The sequence below is a fragment of the Colius striatus genome, chromosome 7 (assembly GCF_028858725.1).
Source record: "Colius striatus isolate bColStr4 chromosome 7, bColStr4.1.hap1, whole genome shotgun sequence".
In the NCBI taxonomy this organism is placed as follows: Eukaryota; Metazoa; Chordata; class Aves; order Coliiformes; family Coliidae; genus Colius; species Colius striatus.
This window is the reverse complement of record NC_084765.1, coordinates 24,858,963-24,883,164: the sequence shown is the minus strand read 5'-3', so window position 1 is coordinate 24,883,164 and position 24,202 is coordinate 24,858,963. Positions and strand designations below refer to the sequence as shown.

General features: G+C 38.5%; 1 protein-coding gene across 1 annotated transcript in view; it reads left to right on the top strand.

Annotated features, from left to right (window-relative positions):
• The window catches only part of MYO1E (myosin IE), a 93,194-nt gene that overhangs the window by 58,711 nt on the left and 10,281 nt on the right, over positions 1-24,202 (top strand). Inside the window, exons 14-25 of the mRNA XM_061999321.1 lie at positions 152-319; positions 1,074-1,159; positions 1,763-1,844; positions 2,635-2,741; positions 6,603-6,701; positions 10,519-10,663; positions 14,529-14,643; positions 15,942-16,111; positions 16,577-16,722; positions 21,565-21,711; positions 22,903-23,060; positions 23,874-23,966. Coding sequence (XP_061855305.1) covers positions 152-319; positions 1,074-1,159; positions 1,763-1,844; positions 2,635-2,741; positions 6,603-6,701; positions 10,519-10,663; positions 14,529-14,643; positions 15,942-16,111; positions 16,577-16,722; positions 21,565-21,711; positions 22,903-23,060; positions 23,874-23,966 — 1,516 coding nt within the window. The remainder of the gene's footprint in view (positions 1-151; positions 320-1,073; positions 1,160-1,762; positions 1,845-2,634; positions 2,742-6,602; positions 6,702-10,518; positions 10,664-14,528; positions 14,644-15,941; positions 16,112-16,576; positions 16,723-21,564; positions 21,712-22,902; positions 23,061-23,873; positions 23,967-24,202) is intronic.

Here is a 24,202-nt window from a genome sequence, read left to right as displayed (position 1 = left end):
TTGGCTGGGGATGGAATTCTCCTTGCTGTGGCTTTGCTCTAGTGTTTTTGTAGCAAAGGTAATTTTCTATTTGGAGGGAAAAACGGGTATCATGTTTTTTCTCCCCCGCCCTTACTTTTGCTGGTTTTCTTATTCTTCTACAATGCATTAGAATCCCCCAGGGATCATGAGCATTTTAGATGACGTATGTGCCACAATGCATGCAGTGGGAGAAGGGGCTGACCAAACACTGCTTCAAAAACTCCAGATGCAGATTGGAACTCATGAACATTTTAACAGCTGGAACCAGGGATTTATCATTCATCATTATGCTGGAAAGGTATTGTGGAAAATCATCACTGAATTCTGCCTAATGTATTTATAAAGAAAAGAACAGTAATGAAAGGAAAAGGGAAGTCCTGTAGAGGGCTGTTATGATTTAAAATAGCCAGATTATCTCAGGAGACTTCTTTCACAGTGTAGGGAGCTTAGAACAAATATGCTGTAACATGTGTCCCTTAGGAGAGCTGAGTCTGGCCCTTGCTGCTATCAAGCATACTAACCCGAACTTATTATTAAAAGTCATAAATAAACACCCCTAGTATTTTAGTAATGCTAATCTTAATTGTTGGTTATAGTAGTAGTAAATTTAAATAATTCAGATATAAAAATGATCCCTAGATGATAATGTACCTGTGAAACTGGGAATATAATGTACAGTTCTGTCTTCTTTGGGTATATTTCTCAAACTGTTCATGATTTCATGCAGTTATAGTGTATAGTAGTAAACCCATATTATGCAAACATTTTTCTTCAGTAAAGCTGAGTATTAAATTCCCTTGTGTAGTATGCCATTCACTGGCCCATGACAGTCATGTTAGCCGAATTTAAACATATGAGTGACATTCCTTTCTGTTTTTTTAAACTTGAAAAGAGTTATCTAATAGTATATGCAAGGATTCAGTGATCATTGTAGTATCTCTAGTTATACCAGACTAACCAAAGAAGAGCTTCTGATGAGGAGAGAATTTAAGTATTTTTTAATTATTGGGTTCTCAACTTACCACAAACAATCAATTTCCACCTTGGCCCAGGTATCTTATGATATGGATGGATTCTGCGAGAGAAATCGGGATGTTCTTTTCATGGACTTGATTGAACTCATGCAGAGCAGTGATTTGTACGTAAGCAAAACTTGCTTAAAGCTAGGAATGATGTGTCAGTTCAGATGGATGCAGAGGGCCTGACCTCTAGTTCACAACTTGTGAACTCATTTGTACAGAACTGAAAACCAAACACTACTCTAGTAGAACAGTGTCATTTGCGTTATATTGGCCTTCATTTCTGAATATTCACCTTCAAATCTGAGTAAGTAAGGTACTGCAGTGTCAGAATCAAATGGTATAATGACAGTCATTTGTTTTGGCCTCAGACAAGGCTGTCATTGATTTGGCCTTCTCTCAGAACAGGCACTGTTAACATATAAAGTAACATTTTTTGGTTATGTTATGTAATCAGTGCTTACTTTTTAAGAAGTGCACGTTTCCTCGAGTCTAGAGATCTGGTATCATGTCTTCCTAAGCTCATTAAAATAGCAAGGGATCTCTATGAGGAATGAAGCTCATGGAAAATATTAATCTTAAAATAGACTTGCTATATCTCCAGATTAATAGAAATAGCTATTGCTGTTCTGCTCAACTGTCAACTTTTACAGCATATTCCTTGACATTCCTGCATTGAATCATCTTTCTATGCCAACACTGTTTTATTAATTGTTTCCTAGGCCTTTTATAAAGGCTCTGTTTCCTGAAAATCTTCAAGTGGACAAGAAGGGCCGTCCTACCACTGCTGGCAGTAAAATCAAAGTATGTCTGTTTTTGCTGTGTTAGTATGTGTGTATATGGAGGGGTGCATAGATACCAAAATAGTAGTCTTTGCTGTTTTTTTTACCGTTCAAACTATCTTTAAAGATAGACATCAGGAATATCTTGATTGTGAATTGATGCATTGTTTCAACTGTTAGAATCATGTTTCATTCAGCATTGATTGTGTATTAAATGTTTTGTTTAGCTGCATTCTACAGCACTGCATTTTCCAAAGGAGCAGCAGTTGATGGTAGTGATAATGGTACTTGCATGTGCATAATGAATAAGCCCCTTCACTCAGCCACTTGATGTCCTCTAATGACCTACAGATAACTGGTCTCTTTAGGCTGCAGAAATGCACTAAGCCTTGATGACCCACTGAAGTCAACAGAAGTCTTTCTACTGTCTTTAATGTGCCTTGGATAAGGCAGCAAGTGTATAAATGCTTAAATTACGCACTTGCAGACTTTGGAAATCAAGATTTCTGTCAACCTCTTGCCTCATATTTCACCCTAAAAGTCAAGTTCACGTGATGCATTCTGTGCTGTTCTATATTTTTATATGATAGTTTAAATACATTACATAGCTGGAGATAATGGTACCTTCTATTTACTGATACATTTTTCATGAAGTGCATATTATTCCAAGACATTGGTTGTTCTGGAGAAAGACCAAAGTCAACTGGATCCAATCAGCTGACTCATCAGCAGATGGCTGATCATTTTTAGAATTCTCTCACAGGATTTACAGTGTTCAGCTCAGATCCTATTGTTTTCCTTCAATTTCACAGAAACAAGCAAATGACCTTGTTGGCACCCTGATGAAGTGTACACCCCATTACATCCGCTGCATCAAACCAAATGAAACAAAGAAGTCTCGAGACTGGGAGGAGAGCAGGTATGGATAAGCAGAGTATGTGATGAGAAACTGTGCTAATAGTAAAAAAAGCCACCAAAAAAATCATGATTTGTAATTATAGAGCCTACAGACAAACAAAATTAGATACTTGAAAATCTTCAGAAGTGAAATCTGGCATGATGTCTAAACTTTGAAGAAAAGCTGTGGTCCCTTGGTCTAAATCAGCAGTTAGTATATGCAGTTCTTAGCTTTTTTCATATCATTTATATATAATCAGCATTTGTGGAACAGCAACACAGCAGTACATTAAAGACTCAGTACTACTCCATGGAGACTTTACAGATCAAATGCATTATACCTCAGTTCTAACTTTTGCTTTATGCTTTGAAAACAGCCTCTAATAGGTAGCTAAAAAGCCTAGTGGGATGTCTGTATCTGCTTTTATGTGTCAAATTTACCAAAAGACTCTATAGCCAAGAATGCAGAAGGTTCCTTTTTTACTTTTCAGGTTTTTTTAGCCAGCTTTTTAAAGAGAATTCACTAGCACATTGTATCAGATGGTTATAGAGACAACCAATAGATGTCTAAATCATTAGTTTGGTGTATCACGTCTGTCTGAAGGCCTCTTTAACTGTGTGATGCTTTATAGCATCTTCCTATTCTCTGAAAAACCCATACTTTTTTGCAGGAAGGTAGGTGATCAGTCCAGTGTGTGTGCCATATGAGGGCCTAATATAAATAACATTTATTACTATATATCAAGCACTCAAGATACTGGTAGAAGTGCTGATAAAACAAGTGGCTGTTTTTATCATAGTGAAACAACTTGCAAAGTCTGATAAAAATCTTCTTGACCATATCAACACCACACCAGAATTCATTTCCTGCTGTTTTGCATGCAGAGGAGCACAATTACATTCAGATGTAGAGCACTTACAGAAGCCACAATTGGGACTGCACTTGAAAGTGTCATTTAGGTCTTGGCAATAAATGTAGACCCTCTTTCTCTAGCTTTTCCACCCCTGAAAATTCTTCTGTGCAGCACACAATTTTCCACTAACACTGAGGACCAAGGGAGTAAAGTAAGTGATCCTGGAAAAAGTATATCTAAAACTTTTAACTACAAGTTGAGGGGCTTTTAAACTCGATCATTTACATATTGAAAAACAGGCCTATTATTGTGGAAGGTGTTGCTAGGAAACCAATGAAACCAAGAAACAAAAACCTAGGCTTGAGAAAAGGCCAGCTTTCAGGAAACCCCTTTTAGAGAAAAAATGGGCAAGATTTTTTCTTGCTTTCCCATAATGTGGAGGATACTTGGCAAATTCAGCATCTGCTGATAACAAAATACAAAGGATTGTATACTATTGAACTGAGACACAAATGGAAGTAGTTCTTGTAATGGTAATCCTCCATCTCTGTTGAAAAATCTTAACATTCTCTCCCATTTCAAGCTGTTATTTCCCATATACTGTACTGGGACCTCATACAGAATCCATGTGCTGTAGCAGTTAGTGACGTGTCTGGGGAAAAGAAATTTATATGTGTGTGACAAGTTTAAGCTTACTTATGCTCTTTAATTTTTTTACTGTGAGAAAGTTCTGTGTTGAGGGAAATGCAAGACATGACTCAACTTGTCATATTTTGCTGAATGTTGGTTTAGAGTTTGGCTTGTTTTCCTCTGTGATCACATAATGCTGTATGATACAGATGCTGCCATAGTCAATGTGATGGGGAGTAGTCTTATCTAATTTACTTATTGGTAGCATGTTACTAGATAGGGAAAAAGTTACTGAAAAAGGAAAAAATAAACCTTTTCACAAAGCCTGTCTTCATGCTCACAGAAGCCATGTCACTCCAGCTTTGTACTGCTAATAATGCCAGAATATTTAGCACTGAAACATAAACCTTGTGCAACATCTAAACCTTGTATAATACCTTAGTTATGAAAAAAAATCGGGGTGTTCTTGAAATGTGTTTTTGTTCCGGTCTTGGCACAGCCACTTGGACTTGTATTCAAAATTGCTGCATTAGCTGAATTCCCAGACCCTGACCTGCTTGAGGTTGAGGCCTGGAGGGAGATTTTCAGTGTTCATTTTCTCAGAAATAAAAGGAAAAACAAAAAAATGTCTCAAATTCTCTGTTGCTGGATACCAAATCTGGCAGGACAGTAAGAAAATGGGAGTAATACTGTTGCTGTAGTGCATTATTCCAGATGTGACCATGAGGGAAAGCTATAAACAGGAAAATGTATTTTTGTCTACCAGCTTTCTACTGTACCAGAATTCTTGGAATGTGTACAAAATATACTTTATTCCTTGAACACAGCAAGATTAAACTGTGCATTATTCTTCATCATAACCTAAAGGAACAGTGTCACTCATCACATAGTAAAATACCTCTTATAAGTGTTCCTTAAAAAGATGAAACAGCTGAAGGGCTTTTGTCATTTGGAGCAATGGGGTTTCAAAAGTTTTATATAGTGTGAGTCATGTAAAAAGAATGTCTCAACCAAAAAAGGCAAAAATCCATGGGCATTACACTCAATATTGAAATCTAAAATTTCAAAATAGCTACAGAAATAGCCTGGAATTAACAGAGTTTTTCAGGATTTGAGCAGTCGGCTGTAAAATCGGAGAAATAGTAATCAAAACAGAACTAAATAACTTCTTATGAGCTGATTTATTACACATAAAGAAATTATCTTTTATATACATTTGTTAAACTAAAATATTGACAACCCTTCTATTTCTGACTGAAAGGTAAAGCTTCTGTAATTGGCCCTATAGAAGAAGAACAACAGAAGCCCTTGAACACCATACTTCAGAGTTAAAAAATTACATTGTCTCTTCCAGCCACCTCACTTAGATGAGGCAATTAAGGAAATGCAAAGGAAAGGAAAACAGCAGGAGTCACACATTGTTAAGGCAGCTAACTCAAATTCTTCATATCTCATCTTCAAGCATTAAGTACTAGACTAGCAGGACATGTAAGAAAGAGCGTAAAATAATGTACCACTACTCCAGAAAGAGGAAAAGGTGCCAAAAGGAAGCTTTTATTACTTTTGCTGGCTTTCCACTTTGAGATTCATGGGGACATACTTGTTCCCTGTTGAGAACCTAAGTGAATGTGCTTTGCATGAGGGAACTGTAATGGTATTGGGCCAATAATGTTTAAGTAGCAGAGTCCCTCTACAGCCATTAACACTTTCTGTGAGAGTGGTACCAGCTCTGTTGTTGTTCATAATTCAAGCATGCCATGAACAAGCTTAGCAAGTATGCTTTGGCCAATCTTGTGCCTATCCTCAAATCTTTCCTTTGCAGCGTGGTAAAACTGGGAGGAATGCTGCCTTTTCAGGCATACGCTAGCCTGGCTTGCTTCTCTCTGATTCATTGTGTAATGACAGTTTGGCATCTGGGGCTTTCTACAGCCATCAGATATAGTCCTTTCTCCAGAACAATCCAAAAAAGAGCTACTGTGTGCTACTCTTGGTATTTGAGCTATGCAAAACATTGGTGAAACCTACAATAAAAGAACATAAAACATTTCCCACTCCCTTGAGTACTGGCTATATAATTCTATAGGTAATAGATACTTGGCCTTTTATGGGTAATACTATTAAAGAAACGTACACATAAATTAATTAAGAGATGGAAAGGTGAACTAGGAAAAAAAAACAAGGTAAAGGTACTACATGTATTTTGGTAAAGTAGTCTACCTGCCTTAAATATTTTTCCTACCATGTAGTGTGAATGGTAATGTGTAAGGATAAATTCATTTACCTGTGCATGGATTTTAAACGTCAATAGCTTTAAACATGATACTGACTTAAGAAAATCTTGGTTCACAAATATGCTGAAATGAAATGGATTGTAAGTCTTGCATTGTTTTTGTCTACAGGGTAAAACATCAAGTGGAATACTTAGGTCTGAAAGAAAACATTCGAGTAAGAAGAGCTGGCTATGCCTACAGGCGGGTATTCAAGAAATTTTTGCAGAGGTAGGGCAATAGTCATTTTCAAGTGTTATAGCATAGTTCTTTATATGATGCTGAGTAAAACAAGAAGTTGCAAGTTTTAAAACTTCTCATTTCCCACTTACCCCATTTCCCACTTACCCTTTCCTTTTTCCCTGTTTTTCTTGCTTAAGGTCTAGGTTGCACAGATTTTAAAGTGTCTTAAAGACTGGCTTTGTGTCTTTGAAAGTCTTCTCATTTTTCTGTAGACTTGCCTCAGACTTCAGTTCTTTTGGTGGTGCTATGAGAGTGCTCCTCAAAGTTCAGAAAGAGTTGAGAACTTAGAGTTATGAGCTGCAGAGCCTGGAATCTGCAATTTAGCTGCTAGCCTTTGTCTAAAATGTTACTGCTAGTAACATTTAGCTAGCATTATTCTAGCTCTCCCAATTCATCTTTCACAGTGGCAGAAGAACTACTTATCTGTCAGTCAACCATTTTGGTGTAAAGGGTAACCTTAGCTTAAATTGCTTGTTACATCCTTCCACTGGTGTCCAAACAGCTGGGAATGGTTACAACTCACACCACTGCAGCTGCTTGCTGAATGAAAGCAAGTCAGCTCTGTAAGACAAATCCTTTTCTGCAGTGTCTTAGGACCAGCTGCTAAGATGATTAACTACCTCCACTATCTAATGTAATTCTCTTAAATAAGAGCAATTGCAAGACTTATACAACATTCAGCTTCTGTATTTTTTAAAAAATGAGACATACAGCTAATAAATGCCCAAGCTGGGGCATTACATGGCAAATCAGCATTTTTTGGAAGTCTTCGTGTTACATTTGAGAACATAAAACAAAAGCGCCAATCAATTATTGCAAGGAATGGGCTATAATTAATCAGACAGTGCAGAACAAAGCCACTGATAATACTGCATAAGAATACAGAGAATGTTCTGATTGTCTAATAATAAACAGACATAAAATATCTTAAAGTATGGACTGATTTGTCGTTACGGAACATTTTAGAATCTGGTTTTTTCTTCATGATCTTTAAGCCCAGACATACACATGAATATGTTTCAGGTTGCATTATTTAACCCAGACTGTTGAGACAGGATAATAGATTAGTAATGTACTTGCACAGTTGTTGAACATTGAGGGCTGTGCAGGTCTAGAAATCTGCCTGTGAGGTCTGCACATGGTGAGGAAAGCTACATAATACTGCTGGAAAGTGAACTGATTTCTAACTTCAGTTTATATGTGGAGATCCACAGGTAATGGAAACCATTCTTTATAGAATTCATCCATTTGTTTCAAATTAGTCTTGTTAAAGCTAACATTTTGTTATGAGTAAAACTCTTCCTGCAACCTTTCCATTCACAGTTCCATAGCATCCAGAACAAGCTCTGTTCTGACACCCTGAGTCAGTGTGAGTAGAGGGGGCTGAGGTCTGGGATGGACAGGAAATGCATGCATGTACGCTTGTTTTCATTGGGTGTTCCTTGGCAGCTCTGTGTAAGTGCAGACTTCTGGGCTGAATAGACTTTTATGTACAACATTTACATTTGCATGTAAAAAGCCACAGTCACAGAAAAGGCCCAAGTGTTTCAAGGCATAACCAATCTGAGCGCCGAACTCCATGCTTGAGTATTTAGACACAGGGCCTAACTACTTACTGTGAATTTATAATAGGTAATTTGGGCGGGCAGTCATGATTTGAAATTATTTCAGAAGCATTTTAAGAACATGTTTAGTACTTGTGTTGAAATCCTCTGTAAGATCAAATGACACAAGCTTAAAAAACCTTGATGCAAGGGTAGTGACAGGCCCAGTTTAATGGGAGGCACACACAAGTACGTTGGAGGAAAGTGCTACTTCTAAACAGCAGCAAACAGTGATAGAATTGTCACTTTAGAGAATTCTTAAATGCTTAATTGGTGCATGTTATAGGATAATCTATTTCTTCAGCCCTGTAGACTCATCATGCCAGTAAAACATGTGAAGTTAACTGGAGTTTATGAAAACAAATCAAAATCTATTATTATTTTATACTTGAGAGCCTTACTTATATTAAAAAGTCATAAGTTATGGTTTTCCTTGTGCCCTCCTTTACAGCTCAGAATATATAGGAAAGAATATGTAACATGCTGGAATGTAGTGGCAAATTTGCTTGTGTGGACAGTAGTTTCAAATGCCTTTATTAACATGGGCTCCTGTAAGTTCAGACTTGCATAGACCCACTTATACAGCTATACTGTTGGTAGTACATGATGAACGTGCAAGAAGCAGTTAATTATGCTGAGAGTTACCTTAACTTAAAACTCCTTACTAGGTTGCATCTATTTATCCCACAATACAGATAAATTGCACAGATACACATGAAGTGTATGCTTGGCCTGTAAACATAACTTATGTATAATAATCTTCTATATTTAAGGTGGTCTAAGAGCTACTTTGTTACACCATCACGTGTAGTCCCCGAGCATTTGCTAATCATAGATTTGAACATAACATCAGTAGACCCTTTGGAATCCTACTGAATTATTCATAAGTTAGCTTTCTCTTACATATACTTGCTATGCAGAGGCATTTGTTTTTCTGTGATACGTTCCTTTTTAACTGTTCGCTATTTCTCTTTGTGTGTTTTTGTTATTTGCATGACACTGTTTCTGCTTCCTGTCTGGATTGCATTAGATATGTGAGGAATGTGTAATGAACATTGCCTTGATGAATTTTCTAACAACTGGTAGTGTGATTTTTGAGAACATTGTTAGCAGCTGCCTTCATCTTCTTGAGAAATAAGAACTTGATACTCCATACTTTAACACTTTCTTCACTAGTTGAATAGTTTTACTAATAAGCATGGTTTAGTTTATATAACTCAAGTACAATTAAGGCATCAAATGTTTGTCAAGAGAAAAGAACATAAAAGATTTGGGGGAGAAGTTTGTCACAATATATTTATCTATTCTCCAGTCTTATTATCAAAAGAGTCTAGCTGCTGCTAGAGAAATTACTTCTCCACAGAGGCAGCTAAAGCTCATCACTACTCTTTGGTGGGCAGTAGAACAAGGCAGCTTTGTAACTGCAGCCTGGCAGTTCCAAAAGCCCAAGCTAAGCCTGTAAAGGTGGGCAGTTTAAAAGGGACTGCAACCTGGCATCTGCCTCGTTTTCAAGACTTAGAATACCATGAGACAGAAGTCTATTCACCTCTTCCTATCAAAGACATGTTATTATTATAGCACTTCTCTGCCACCTTTCCTAGCACTGTGTTTGATCAGTTCCCAGCGTTCCCTCTATGTAGCACCATCATCACTATATCTTCCCTCTTGCACCAAATGCCAAGCCAAAGGCTTTCTGGGATAAAACTAATAATGTCTCCTTGCTAAATGGAGAGCAGCTGTTGAACAGCTGGGTTAGGAGCATGAGCTGGTCACTTGCTTAGAAAAAGAAAAGGCCTTTGTGAGAATAAGACAGAGAAAGCTCAAGTGGGGAATGGGCCACGTGCTTGGGAATGAGTCTAGAATACCAAGGAGGGGGGGTACTTAAATCTGGACTGTAAGTCCTTGCTAGTAAATAACATTGCCCTGGACTTGAGATCACGGCAAAACTTTCTGTAATTAACTACTGCAGTTACCAAATAGTAACTTAGCATCTGGAAATGGGAGATTCCTGGACACTGTAGTCCTTGTCTTTGCAGTTGTTTGGTCTTGCTAAACAAGTAAAATATCTTAGTTCTGTGCATCTTCCCACAATCCAGGTTTCTGTAGGGCCTCTCCCTAGGGTAATACTGACTAAGAGTCAGTGATATTCTGCTGCTGCTGTTTGATGTTAGAGGTTTTAATCTCTTCTCCTTGGTCTTAAGGTACGCCATTCTGACCAAAGCAACCTGGCCTTCCTGGAAAGGAGAAGAGAAACAAGGAGTTCTTCACCTGCTTCAATCAGTCAATATGGAACCTGACCAATACCAGCTTGGGAAATCCAAAGTCTTCATCAAAGCTCCGGAGTCTGTAAGTGTTGCAGAACAGGAGTCTTTAAATATGAGCCTGTTTTACTGAAACACAAGACCTGTCCACTCAGAAGTTCAGCATGAGATCTGCTGAGGAGGGAGAAGCGTAAGGACGTAAGACAAGTTGGGCAAGTCTGTCACAGGTGTCTGGAGGCTGTACAGGGATTCTTTTTTGTAACAGGCACAGTGCATAAGGACCCTATGTGATTTTGACACCACTACAAGGAGCATTAAATGCATTGAGGAGACAGAGTATGAAGATACTTTTGTGCCAGATTGCACACAGTGACATACCATCAAAGAATCTCATAGGAAGGAATATCACGGCATGAAAACATGTTTGTGACCATTAGTCAAAGAAAATAGGTCTCAGTATAAGAATCACTGATGAAAATAGAATAGCTCCCAGTTATAGTTGAGTATATGTTATGCATTGTGGAGGAAATCAGTGTTCCAAAATGACTGCAACTTGAAATCTCATTTAAAGAGAACATTAGGGAGGCATCATAGGCTGCTTTTATCCTGTGGCTGCTAAATTGAACAGAATCCATTGGAAAAGTGTTTTCTTACATGACTGTTCAGGAAACTACGCTCTACCCACCATCATGTATTCCTTGCTTAACAGAAGCAAGTTGGGTGTAGTTTGTGTAGCATAACTTGCAGCTGAGCTTTAGGTAGCTTCTTGGTGCTTTACTTGAAGTTATATACCAAAGTAAAAAAAGCAGACCCTTCTGTTGCTGTCATTTTCTTTTCCAGAAGTACATTTTTTGCTCTATAGAGCAATAATAATTCAGGCAATGACACTGCCATGCATAATCATATAGGAAGATACTTCTTAAAGGGGGAAAGATAATACTTCTCCAGGTCATAACAAAAATGGTTTTATTTTCTGCCATAGATAGGATGAGAAAGTGTCATCTCTGTGCAAGAATATTGGGACTATACATTCCTGTCATCTGAGTGACATGTTTATATAGTAAAGCATATAGTGTTCAAGATGTAGGCTATTAGAATATTTAGGTATATGCTGGGAGAGCAGGCAATTCTAGTATAAGATGAAGCCCACTTAGTCCTTGTGATACGTTAGCTAGTTGTTTATGAGGAAGTGTGAGCTTTGCCTGCCTCTCTCTTTAGCATAGTCCATGATTTATTTACTAAGATTATTGGGGAGTTTTGTCTTAAAGTCAGTGCAATATCCTTGACCATTAGCAGGTGTCTTTGGTATCTCCTCTTGTGATATTACAGTTGTGACTTTTAGCCCTTTAATGATGACGTCAAGTATATTATAGGGTGGTAGCAAGTACACATTCTGGTCAAGTATCTATCTGAATTAGAACAGACAGCTTAATTGCTTGTAATTACAAGGAACCAGAATTAGTAATTTCAGCACATCTTCTAGCCCAGTGTTCATTAATTTACACAGTAAATGAACACATTAAATTTACACAGTAGCAAACTTGATTTTCTTTTTTTCCCCCGTCAAATTATTTTGGATCCATGCTGTTCATTGCAGTGGGGTACAAACCAAATACAGTCTCAGTTTGTGAGATAAACAGTTAAGAGAAAAAAACAAAATACTTTTTGTATGATGGCTGTTTTCTCGACATTATACTGCTTTAGGGATACATCAATCCCAAGTTTTAAAAGGATTTTTTGTCTTCAGTTTTATGTAATAAATCTGAAAAGGAGCAATCTTCCTCTCCTGCCTGCTGAAATATGCTGAGCTTGGTATGTTGGCCCCTTTGTTATAAGGGCACAGATTTTCAGCAGCCATATCTTCACAAATGAGCTGGGTGTTACTTCTGGGTATTTTTTCATTTTTTCCCTGTTTTTTTTAAAGTTCTGTTTAATAACCAAGTGGCAAGTGCTCACACAGGACTGGGGTACCTAGATCCCCTTCAGTCTGAAGTGGCCAAACTATTAATACTCTGTACCCCAACATCATATACTCTTAGGTGTTGTTTCCAAGAGGAAGAAATTGTTTTCCAATGGATGCATCATCCCATTTGCTGAATTTTTGTAAACAGCAAGTCCTGGTTGCAAGTATATGCCATTTAATGGCATATCTGGGAGTTACGCTGAAGGGCAGCTCTAAAGGTCAAGACAACGTTGAGATTAACTGGAAATAGCAAAACTTTCTTTTGTTGCATTTTGATTTTAATTTAAATCAATGCTTTCAATTACTGTATACATGTTCTTAAAAAATATGTTTTTGAAAAGCCATGAAATCCGTTTTTAAGCAAGTACTAAAAATGCTCTGCACCTTTTTCATTTTAAGTTGAAAAATTTTCTGTGAGCTGGATATTCAAAAGCTCGATTTATGTCTTTTACTGTCAAAGACGCTCATCTCTCACATTAGTAAAATATTGGCTAGAGTTATACTACTTTTGAAAGAAAAATAATCTTTTAGATAGTAAATGAAGGTTTTTCTACCACCAAAGAGAGCACTTGTTGTGATTAACCAGATGAAAAATACTTTATTTGCTTGAGAGCAGGTGTGTGGGATACATAGTTTTAGGGAAGAACTTATGCATTATTTTTATTTTATAACTTATGAGCCATATTTAACTCATTGAACTTCCTTAACTGTGACCTTCAACTGCACATGCAAGACTGTTTTGCACTGAGATTTTGCAATTAGCATTATTGATAGAGAAATAAATGGTGAGCATTCACAAGAGACAACATCAATATTGTTACTGAAACCTGAATTACATGAGGCCTTGATCGTACCCCTGCTGTAGCTGAGGGAAGTTTTTGCATTAGGAGCGCTCGTGCCTGTGTGCTGAAACCCTATCTAGTGCTTGTGTGTTTGTGAAGAGATCTTTTTTTTTTAAAGTTAGCTGTAGATGGAGAGTAGCCAGCTGGGAAAAAAGGTTTTATGGGTAGCAGAAAGGCAGCTTTGTTGTTTGCATTTCCATCAAACACCTGAATAAATAACTCTGCACAAGAGCAAGTAAGGTTGTGTATAAATGGTTTGCACTGGATAAGATCAGTATTAACAACAGCATTTTTCTAGATTTGCATTGTTTAGGGGAGCAAATTTAAAATAAATAAATGAATAATAGATCCTAAAGCCCAGGTTTGCTTCTTGGTATACTTGTTTTTACTGTATTTATCTCTCTCGAAAGCTAGAAGTCCTTTGAATATTTAACATACAGTAGAGGGAAATAAGCAACAGTCAGGTCAGTGGACTGATTTAGTACTGTAACTGTTAGTCAAGTGTTTGTGCTTCTGGTAAGATAAGAAAGCATTAAACTAAAAGCATGTAAAAGGCTATAGTGAAATATGCTGTATCACACAGTAAATATGAAGGTATTCTAATACATTACATTTACATGTATTTTAGTGGGACCTGTGAAGTTCTCAAAAAAGGGGATGCACTTTTCATTTCTGCTTTCATAGTCACTCTTTTCTCTTGTATTCTAACAATATTTAGACCAAATAATCTTATAATTTCATACTGAAATGCAAGATGATAGTTGTAAGTCCTGCACCCAGATGACAAACTTCATTGTTGAGCCAATGAGCTCTAAGAATGGAGCCAATGGACATGAGAGTATGAAATTCAGACAGGAAAGAAAGTTGCATGTGAATGCAGTGTGTAATGATGTTGCACATTGCACAGGTCTCCATAGACACAGTAACACTCAAAACAAGAGACAAGAACTTTGGAGAATGTGAAGATGGAGGCTGGATGGATGCCCAGTGGGAAACCTTGAGTTGCATTTTAGATCTTGTAGCTGTAGTAGAGGCACCAGCTGGGACATAGAGTGAAATGCACTGGAAAGTTGTTGAAAGTAAAATATTGGAGTTCTTTTCCCCCTTATGAAATGTTTAACCCTTCCTACTGTTTCTTTGTACAGCTGTTTTTATTAGAAGAGATGAGAGAGAGGAAGTATGATGGCTATGCCAGGGCCATCCAGAAGGCATGGAGAAAGTATGTGGCCAGGAAAAAATACGTACAGATGAGAGAAGAAGGTAGGTTGTAACTTCCTATGATAGATATTTCACATGTGGTTCCAGAAGCAGAAAGTGTCACAAGAAGTGAAGGAAATACCACCCTCTCCAGAGGGCAATCCAATGCACTGCAATGCAGATGACTGCCCAGGAATGACACTTTGACTTCAGTGCCCAGGAAGCTGATGGAACAGATCATTCTAAATTCCATTATGCAGCACAACCAATGGCATCCTGGCCTGTATCAGGAACAGTGTTTTCAGCAGAAGGAGGGAGGTGACCATTCCCCTGTACTTGGCTTTGCTGAGGCCGCACCTCAAATACTGTGTCCAGTTTTGGGCCCTTCTCTATGAGGACACTGAGGTGCCGGAGAGGATCCAGAGGCAGGCTACCAAGCTAGTAAAGGATTTGGAGCATGTGTCATGTGAGAAATGTCTGAGGGATCTGGGGCTGTTTAGCCTGGAGAAAAGAAGTTTCAGGGGAGACCTTATTGCTCTCTACAACTACCTGAAAGGAGAGCTCTGTTCTCAAACAACAGGAGGAAATGGCCTCAGGGTGCACCGGGGCAGTTTCAGGCTGGATCTGAGGAGGAATTTCTTTACTGTAAGGGTTGTTGGGCATTGGAACAGGCTGCCCAGGGAGGTGGTGGAGTCACTGTGCCTAGAAGTGTTTTAAGAGACAGGTGGATGTTATACTTATGGAAATGATCTGGTGGTTGATAGGGCTGGGACAAAGGCTGGACTAGACGATCTTAAATATCTCTTCCAGCTGAAACGATTCTATGACTGCAAGTTGCTGGACCCCTCTCTAAGGTACCTCTGATGAGGCTGACAGCTCTGCAGCAGTGTTTTGCTCTCAAAACAGAGCCAGACTGAGTAGGTCAGTGATGTTCCAGAAGAACTGAAAAAGGAAAAGCTTCCCATAGTTGATGGTCTAGATGGTCTGTAGATAATGCAAATCAGTCCAAGGACTGTAATGCTTAGCTACATGTGTGATATGGGTTTTGTGAATGAACAAAATCCTTGGTTTGAAAGAATTAATCTTTAATTTCCAGCAATGAATGAGAAATTCCTTAGTTCCAGAAGTGCTCCAAATTCATCAGAGCTGCTGAACTTGCCATCAGTGTATTTCATTAAGAATAGATTTTGTAGTCCCATGGATCCCTATATAAAGCAGTGCTTCACTATTTTTTCCATTTAATGAAAAATTTGGTTATCACTTCTTCCCCAGAGTCCTGCTTGAAAGTTAAACCCTTTCAGATCATGAGTTCAGAAAATGCTGTAGATATTATTAAGCAATATTTACTTTTGGTTTTTAAGCATCAGATCTATTGCTGAACAAGAAAGAGAGAAGACGGAACAGCATTAACAGGAACTTTGTGGGAGATTACATAGGCATGGAGGACCATCCAGAACTACGCCAGTTTGTGGGCAAACGGGAGAAGATTGATTTTGCAGACACTGTAACTAAATATGACAGACGCTTTAAGGTAGGTTTAAGAGCAACACTCACTAATGATGAGTTATGCTAGAGAGTTACAGATGTCTTTACCAGCCTTTAGCAGAAACTCCCCATGTTAGTGTCATATCATGTAGGATATCGGCTTTCACTTGAAGTGTCTTCAACTTAAAAGACATGTAGGGAAGCAGTTACACCCTTGTGATCAGAGCATTGTCATTGTCAAACCTATGGTCCCAGGATGAAGGCCGTATGGGACTTGCAGGGCAGAAAGCTACATTATGTAGGAAATGGGGAACAAAGCTACTTTCCTGCCCTCTGCAATCTGACTCTGAGGTGAGGTGATGTGATTTAATCACATTGGTATTTTTTTCACTTGAACCCAGCACTAACAGTATTGCCCCAAATCATAGTACATTGTATATCTTTGAAACAGCATTCCAATATTGATGCAGTGATCTCCACACATCTATTTGAACACACATTTGTGTTTCAGAGCGTGAAGCGAGATCTTGTCCTCACTCCAAAGTGCATATACCTGATTGGGCGTGAGAAGATAAAGCAGGGCCCAGAGAAAGGCCAAGTGAAGGAAGTCTTGAAGAGAAGGATGGAAATGGAGAGAATTCTTTCTGTTTCTCTAAGGTCAGTACCTAGAAAATATCTTCCCATTGACAAGAAATTTGTGTAGAACAAGGGGAAAATAAAATTGATTGAGAAAAGGTGAGTTTCTTAAGCTGTATTAATTGAATCTTGTAGACAATGCAAACTGAAGCCTCATTTTCACTCCTAGCCCATGTGTTACAGCAATAGATGTTTACATTTATAGCCAGCACACAAACATTTTCTAACTAGTTGTAAAATACGTAATTTACACTGTGTCTCACCCATCTAGTGTGCCCCTCAAATCATATTCTGTGAAGCATGTATTCAGCACACACAAGCAGGTTCTAGTAGTTTTGTGTCAAGCTTGTATCCCAGACATAGAAAACACACCTTGTATGTGTTCACTGCTTCCTAAAGGAGTGTTCTTTCTCTGCTGAGCTTCTGAAACCTTTATTTCTGGTTGTATTTCACATCACTTCTGTTGACCGAATGTCAAAACAAGCCCATATTGGAGGAAGTATCTGAAATGTCCACATAGTGCTGAGAAACCCAGTTAGGTGGGAAGAAACTGCCCATGAGACCAGTCCATTCATGCCTCTATTTCATCCCTGTGAAGAAAAGTGAAGAAAGTCTCTGGATGCCTCTGCATTTGTTATTGCAGTTTCTCACAGCTAGTAGCTGAGTGTAATTTAATACAAAAGGATACCAATCCAGGGCAAGAAGTGTACTTCAAATATCAAAATAAATCACTAATGTAATGTGCACTCAAGTGTATACTTGTATTCCTATTGATAGCTTCTGCAAAGGTTTTTTTTTTAGTATAGGCTTCTAAAACATTCCCATCAGCATAGCCAGAGTCTTCTCTCAGACAGTATCCAGTACTTAAACCAGCAGATTTCGCATTTTTGCAGAGCTCTTCACAGCCATTTCAAGATTAGAGAAAAATCTGCAAGATGCATCTGCTTACAGTACCATTTTCAAAATCTGTGGTGTGTTTATCATACACCTTTATAACAAAAGTTGCAGCAAAATGACTGTAGTAGATCTAGGTTAAAGATGCCAGTGGAACTGATCTCCAAGTCTAGACTGTGCACACTGCAAGCCTTGAGCAGCTTGCAGCCAGGCACTTGAATTAGGCCGGTAGCATTCCAGAGGCACAGTCACACTGAGTCAGCTGAAAGGATGGCTGCCTGCCAAATTCCAAAAAGCTGTTACACTCCCCTCACATGTAAATAACAGTTACACAGAACGGTCTGAAGCAAAACCAAATGGGCTTAGTTGAGAGGAAATGTGTGTTCCATTATGTCTAATAATGTTTTGAACTTAGCATATTATTTTATTGCAAAAAACATTGGGTTTTGTATATGCCAAAAGTAGATTCAGAATTGCAAGCTATCAAACTGTTCAAGTACTCCTCCAAAACTGAACCCTAAGTAACATAGGGGCATGTTAACACGGCCTGAGTTCAAAATGGGTATTACTGAAGTGGCTTAGTAGTAATACAATGCTCTGGCTCTAAAGGCCGGAGAAATTACTGCTTCTCTTGAATATGAGGTAATCTTGTCTCAGTGACTTGTAATATTTAACATATTTAAAGCTTTCACTCTAGTATTAGTAATTGATTTAACATGTGTATTAACTACTATGTATTTTTGGGGGGAAAAAACCCCAAAAACCCAAAACCAGAAAAAACCCCGAAGCAGTTTTTCTCAAAGCAAAAATTCTATTAACTTGCATTCTTTCATGTGTTTTCAGAACTCCAGTTTATTGACTCTATAGCTTAAATCTTCTGCACCTCTAAGATAATGAATTTCTGACTGGGTTTAAAGCAAATCTCAGATCTCTGCACTCAAAGGAAATAATTGCAATAACATAACATTCTTCATGAGCTTATCCAGAATGGATTTTGCTCTAGTCTGTGTTGCAGTCTCAAAATTTTTGAAAGTTGCAATTCCTAGTTGTGTTTTTCTTAACACAATGTTAACTTTTAACTAAATCATTACAAAGTTGAATGTATTTTAACTGGAATGGGGAGAGGATAACAGGGTTCCTGCAATGCTATCTAAATGGTACCTCTCAAGAAACCCTTGCACTAGTATATTGATGGAAAGTTGTGTCAATACACTTATACCCAATAGAGGCAGAGTAATCCACACTATCGACGTGCATTAACACAATTACACTACATAACAATATGAATTACTAAAGGCATTGAAATTTGAAATGCAAATGCCCAACTGAGAGTTTGTTGAGAGTACTGAGAATGACAACCCAGACTCTCATGGAAATGGTTCTTGTGCTTTTAGTAATGGTCAATAACTGAGCTCTATAATTCATCTGAGAAGCAGTAGCATGAGACATCTTAAAGAGTACTGTGAAGCCAGGACTCTGCCACATCAGCAAAAATAGGAGCACTTATTGGGTAACATTTACTGTAGGTATTGAGCTTTTCTTACACATCTTGTTCAGAACCTTGCTGAGACTGTAGATTTGCTCAATGATAGGAAAGGGAGCCATACTTTTATTTTTACCTATTTGTTCTTGCTATTTTGAATACTAGTTAGATAAGTCTGTAGTTTCATACCACCCTTTTCCAAACTGTGGGAAAGATTTCAGAATCTGAAAGAAGATTGAAGTGAGTAAGTGGTAGGTAGATTTTTGGAAGAAATGGGTACTGCTGCAACTCATCCTTTATCCAACATCTCAAGGGGATTAGAATTACAATTTCATACCTGGCAGTCAAGAGCACTTCTAGGAGCACTACAAATCTATTTTCAATTTTACCTAAATTGATACTCACAGTCTGTAGAAGGAGTTAAGGGCTTCAGTTACCAGCTGAAAAGTGAGGGTGAGAAAGCTAGGCCTCCTCCCCTTTCAGATTTGCAGCCAGCAATCAGGCAAACCAGCTGGGAGGAAAAGGGAGAAGCATGCTCAAAGTGGAAAGCTGTTGACTGCTAGGTAATTGTGATCAGAAAACAGTGATGAGGGCAAATAGACTTCATTTAGTCTCTGATAGAAGGTGGAAGATTTTTTTCTTCCCGGTTGAATATTCTTTGAGTTTTTTATGTGCTATAATTAATTTACTTTTGGAGTTACCCTGAAGTGTTAAAGCAATACATATATAAATGTAGGCGAGCTGTCAGCACGTTCTTTGTGTAATGTATTGCTACAAAACCATTGAAAGAAGCAGTTTCTTCTTTTCCTATCACCTGCCAAAGCCACCTGCCAGGTTTTCCACAGCCGTGACCCCTGTACCACAGACATTCACACTTCCAAGGGGTTTTTAGAAAAAAGTCATAGTGAATGTTGATTCTAAATCCAGCAGGGTTTGAAAGATCCCTCTCTCCAGAGCGAAATGCAAACCATGAGTGCTTTTTTTCACTTAGTAAGTGGTATCATCTTCTGTATTGAAATAAATTGCTGTTATAAAATAGTGTTTTCTGATACTGGTAATAGCAGCAGAAGATTGACCAACCACATTGACAAAAAGACCAGAGAAGCTTTGGCTTCAGACTCTCTACAGTGGTCTAAACAACCAAGTAAAGAAGCCCACACATTTTCTGCCAGGAACAAGTGGCAATATCTAATCGGTGCTCCTTTATTCAATGGCTGTACTCCAATTTGTGAACCATCACACTAGTGATAATTATTTTGTGAAAAGGTTAAGCAGTTATTTACCCTGCACAGTTGTCAAAAGTCCTGTGCTGTCTCTTCCCCCAGCCACACATTTTCCTACACTAGCTAACACTCAGGTGGCAGCATGGGCATATGGATGAGACATTGAAAAGTAAAAGAAGCAGAAAATTAATCTACCAGGAAAGGGCAGGGGACAGCACGAGAGAAGGAACAGAAATGGATGTGAATAAAAAATGAGTGAGGGGCAGAGGGAAGGCTCCCCCTTCTGACAGCATAACAGTGTTAACTGGATTTAAACTGGTTATGAGTTCATACATGAAATTAGAGGTTTCTTGTCACTTCTAATCCATTGGGATGCTAACCAGCCTTAAAAATCAGTTAGGTACTGTGAGATCAGCAAATTGAAGCAGCACATGCCATGGCTGCTTATATGCTATTCAAATCAGGAAGTAAGGGTGGGACCTATGGCCTCCATTTTCAGGCCTTACAGTTTTATTTGGAAAGCTTTGTTTATACTTCTTTGTAGAGAGGATGCAGCAGGCAGCAGTGTACTTATAGCTAGGAAGTATGCCAACATGCTGTTAGAGGGGAGAAGGACACACACATAAACAAACCACAAGCGGGAACAATGGCAGCACTGGCTGGGACATGTCAGAACCGTGGGGCCTCTGGAAGGGCATTAATCAGCCTGGCAAATTACTGATGTGAATTTCATTTCCTGGGAAGTTGTTTGCAGCATCTTCAGCAAGTGAAAATAGGAGTTGATCCAAAGATGGGAATGGAACCCAAAGTATGTGGTTTTATACTGTGTTAAATCAGGCCAAGCTACAGCTAATGGGAAGTTGAAAGCTTTCATTCCAAATTTGCTTGCTTTGAGTTTGTCTTATGTTAGTAATCTTTAAGTTCCCAAGTCACCTCTAATCACAGGTTTTGCCATTATTGAAGAGATGCATTTTAATTGTAGTTGTGATTTGTTAGCATATGTTCTTTTTCTAAGAGTAAGTACTGTACAATCACCAAGTAGTATTCCTGTCCAAAAAGAATTGTTTCAGATATTCCATTATCAGCTCCTGAAAAAAACCCAAACATTTTCTCATAAAGCTAGACTCTATAATTAATGCTGCTTGGACTTTCTTACGTTTTCAAAAATTAACCAGGAGTACTCTTCAGATGTACTATAGTGCTGCCTGTATTTGCTGATGAAATGATAATCTGAATGTGTCTGTACTCTGATTTTTTTTTCAGCACAATGCAGGATGACATTTTTATTCTACATGAACAGGAATATGACAGTTTGCTCGAATCAGTCTTCAAAACGGAGTTTTTAAGCCTCTTATCAAAACGATACGAAGAGAAAACACAAAGAAAACTACCTCTGAAATTTAGCAATACGTGAGTTATATTTTTTCAATGGGCTTTTAAGAACAAAAAATCTTTGTTCTTGCTGCTAGGGCAAATGAGTGAGGTCTAGTAGTTGAGCTCCTGACAATATGCTTTGTTTTAAAATAACAAGCGGCAGCATGGTGTAAACATCTCACTATGCAAAGAGACCAGACTTTCTGAGATGCTTGTTGGAGTAATAGGTGAGGATTTCACCTGGGCTTTCTGCCACTTTCCACTGTCTGTGTGCACAGAGGAGTTGCCTTCATTCTACTCAACATGGAATCAAGCCCAAAGGTCTGCAGCTCTGTGCCTGCAGAGCTGTGTCCCCATAGCAAGGGCCAGGCCAGCCACTACACAATGAACGTGCAACCGTAGTGCAAGCTCTCCATCTCTCTGCTGGCTGCTGTTCTGTGACACGGGAGCATCCTCTTCCAGCTCCTTAACTTTGACCTATAAATAGAAACATCATAATGAAGAGTTTGAAAGATAATTCTGGAGACATAATGTAACAATCTGAAATTCTGAAATTTGTCGTAGGGACAGAGGACTGCAGGGTGAAAGGAGCCTCCCACTGACACTGGGAACAGGCTTTAGAAACAAGCCTGAAAAGCTACAGAATGTTTGATATGCGTTTTAGCTGCAAGGACATGCTGGAAACTATCCCAACAAACCTGGGCTTTTGTTAATACTTTTACCTGTTAAGATTAGGACCAGCAAGCAGGCCTTGGATTTGTATGTTTATTTCCTTTGAAAAAAATAGAAAAGATGGATATATACATCTAATGTGGATAGATATACATCTAGAGTATATACAGAAGAATGGGACACTTTTTCTTGTTCCAGCAGTCTGCTGCAGAGGCAGCAACATTTGATGGCAGATACATCTCTTACTCAGACCTTTGCACATTTTTCTTCAAAGCTCACTGTACTTTCCATCCTCTGCAGGGCATCGCAAACTTCCTTTGAGTGGCTCTACCGGCAAACTTAAAGATATCAATTAAGAAAAATGTTTTTAAATGTATGAAAAAGAGATCTAATTAAGGTGGTTTGTGTCAGCTAAGTCACTCAGAGACTACAGATTCTCAGTCTAAGCTTTGTATTTTTACATTTTTAAACTATCTGCTACCAAGTTATACTGTCCCAATTTAACATGGAAATGCTTTCTGTTTTTTTATTTGTGTATTCATGTGCTTATACTAGACTTGAAGTAAAGCTGAAAAAGGAGAGTTGGGGGCCCTGGAGCAGTAGTGGTTCTCGACAAGTCCAATTTATGCAAGGCCAAGGAGATATAGCCATTCTCAAACCAAGTAATAAAGTGCTGCAGATCAGCATTGGGCCAGGGCTACCAAAGAATTCCCGTAAGTATGAACTTCCTTTAGCAATTTAGAGAATGGTGGACTCTTTCCTTGCTTGCCTTTAGCCTCAGCACATTATTATTTCTCTGTAACATTTAAAAGAAGAGCTAAGTTACAGATCCTAATGATACAGCAGAATTCCTTGTTGCTCCACAGTCAGTCATGCTGGAATTGTTATTCACTATATACCATTTCTGAAATGTCTGAAATTCTTTGCCTTGTGGCAAAATAAAGAAATGAGTGCATTTAATCATGTAACATAGTACAAATGGCACAATTAGCCAAGCATTTTGGGGCAGTCTTTCACTCTGCTCAGAACTCCTGCAGCTCCTACGGTCCTGCTGATGAAGAAAGGTCTGCATTGGGACAGGACATGCTATTAGGAAAGGTAACCTCTGTATATCACCAAAGGCTGAGCTGCAAATAGACCAGCCTCTCAGGTTTCCTCTCCTGCCTTTTTCTCATACTAATTGCCAATCAGAAACAGTACAGTCAAAAGTAGTGCTGTGCCAACTACCTGTGGTCTGTAAAGAAGCTGATAAAGCTAAAGGTGTTTTGGGCCTCATTTACTGTAGTAAGTATTTGCAGCAGTATGTCATATCCTATGGCTGAACTGGATCACAAAAGGGAGAATATGCCTAAGTCATCCTTGTTACAAGTAAAGCGTTAGAACAACCTGGGCAGCACTGTAGGAGTCAGGTTCATTATTCCTGAAAATCGGCCTTTTCTGATCAGAGGAGGCGTCTGGCAGCCAGAAGGACTTCCATAATTAATATAGTTGTGAAACGGTAACAAAATGTTGCTGATTTCCTTTAGGTCCTACTAGACGGAACCTGACCCAAAGCAGAGGGTATTCCAACAGGTCTCAAGGTCAGACTTACCCTATGAGAGCAGCACCGCCGCCTCCTGGTAAGTCCTCTTAGCCCCTTGTCATCTGGTAATTTTTACCCATTAAAAAAATATATATAGTAAAGGTTTAAAATCCTCTTTTAAAGATCCCATCTGGAAAAATACACATTGTAGGCATTTCATTAAATTCATTGTCTGCAGACAATGAAACTGGTATTCTACCAGATATATATCCTGGTTGTTGTTCATGGACACTGACATGTTCAGCCACTTCGTATAAGCCACCATCTAAAACT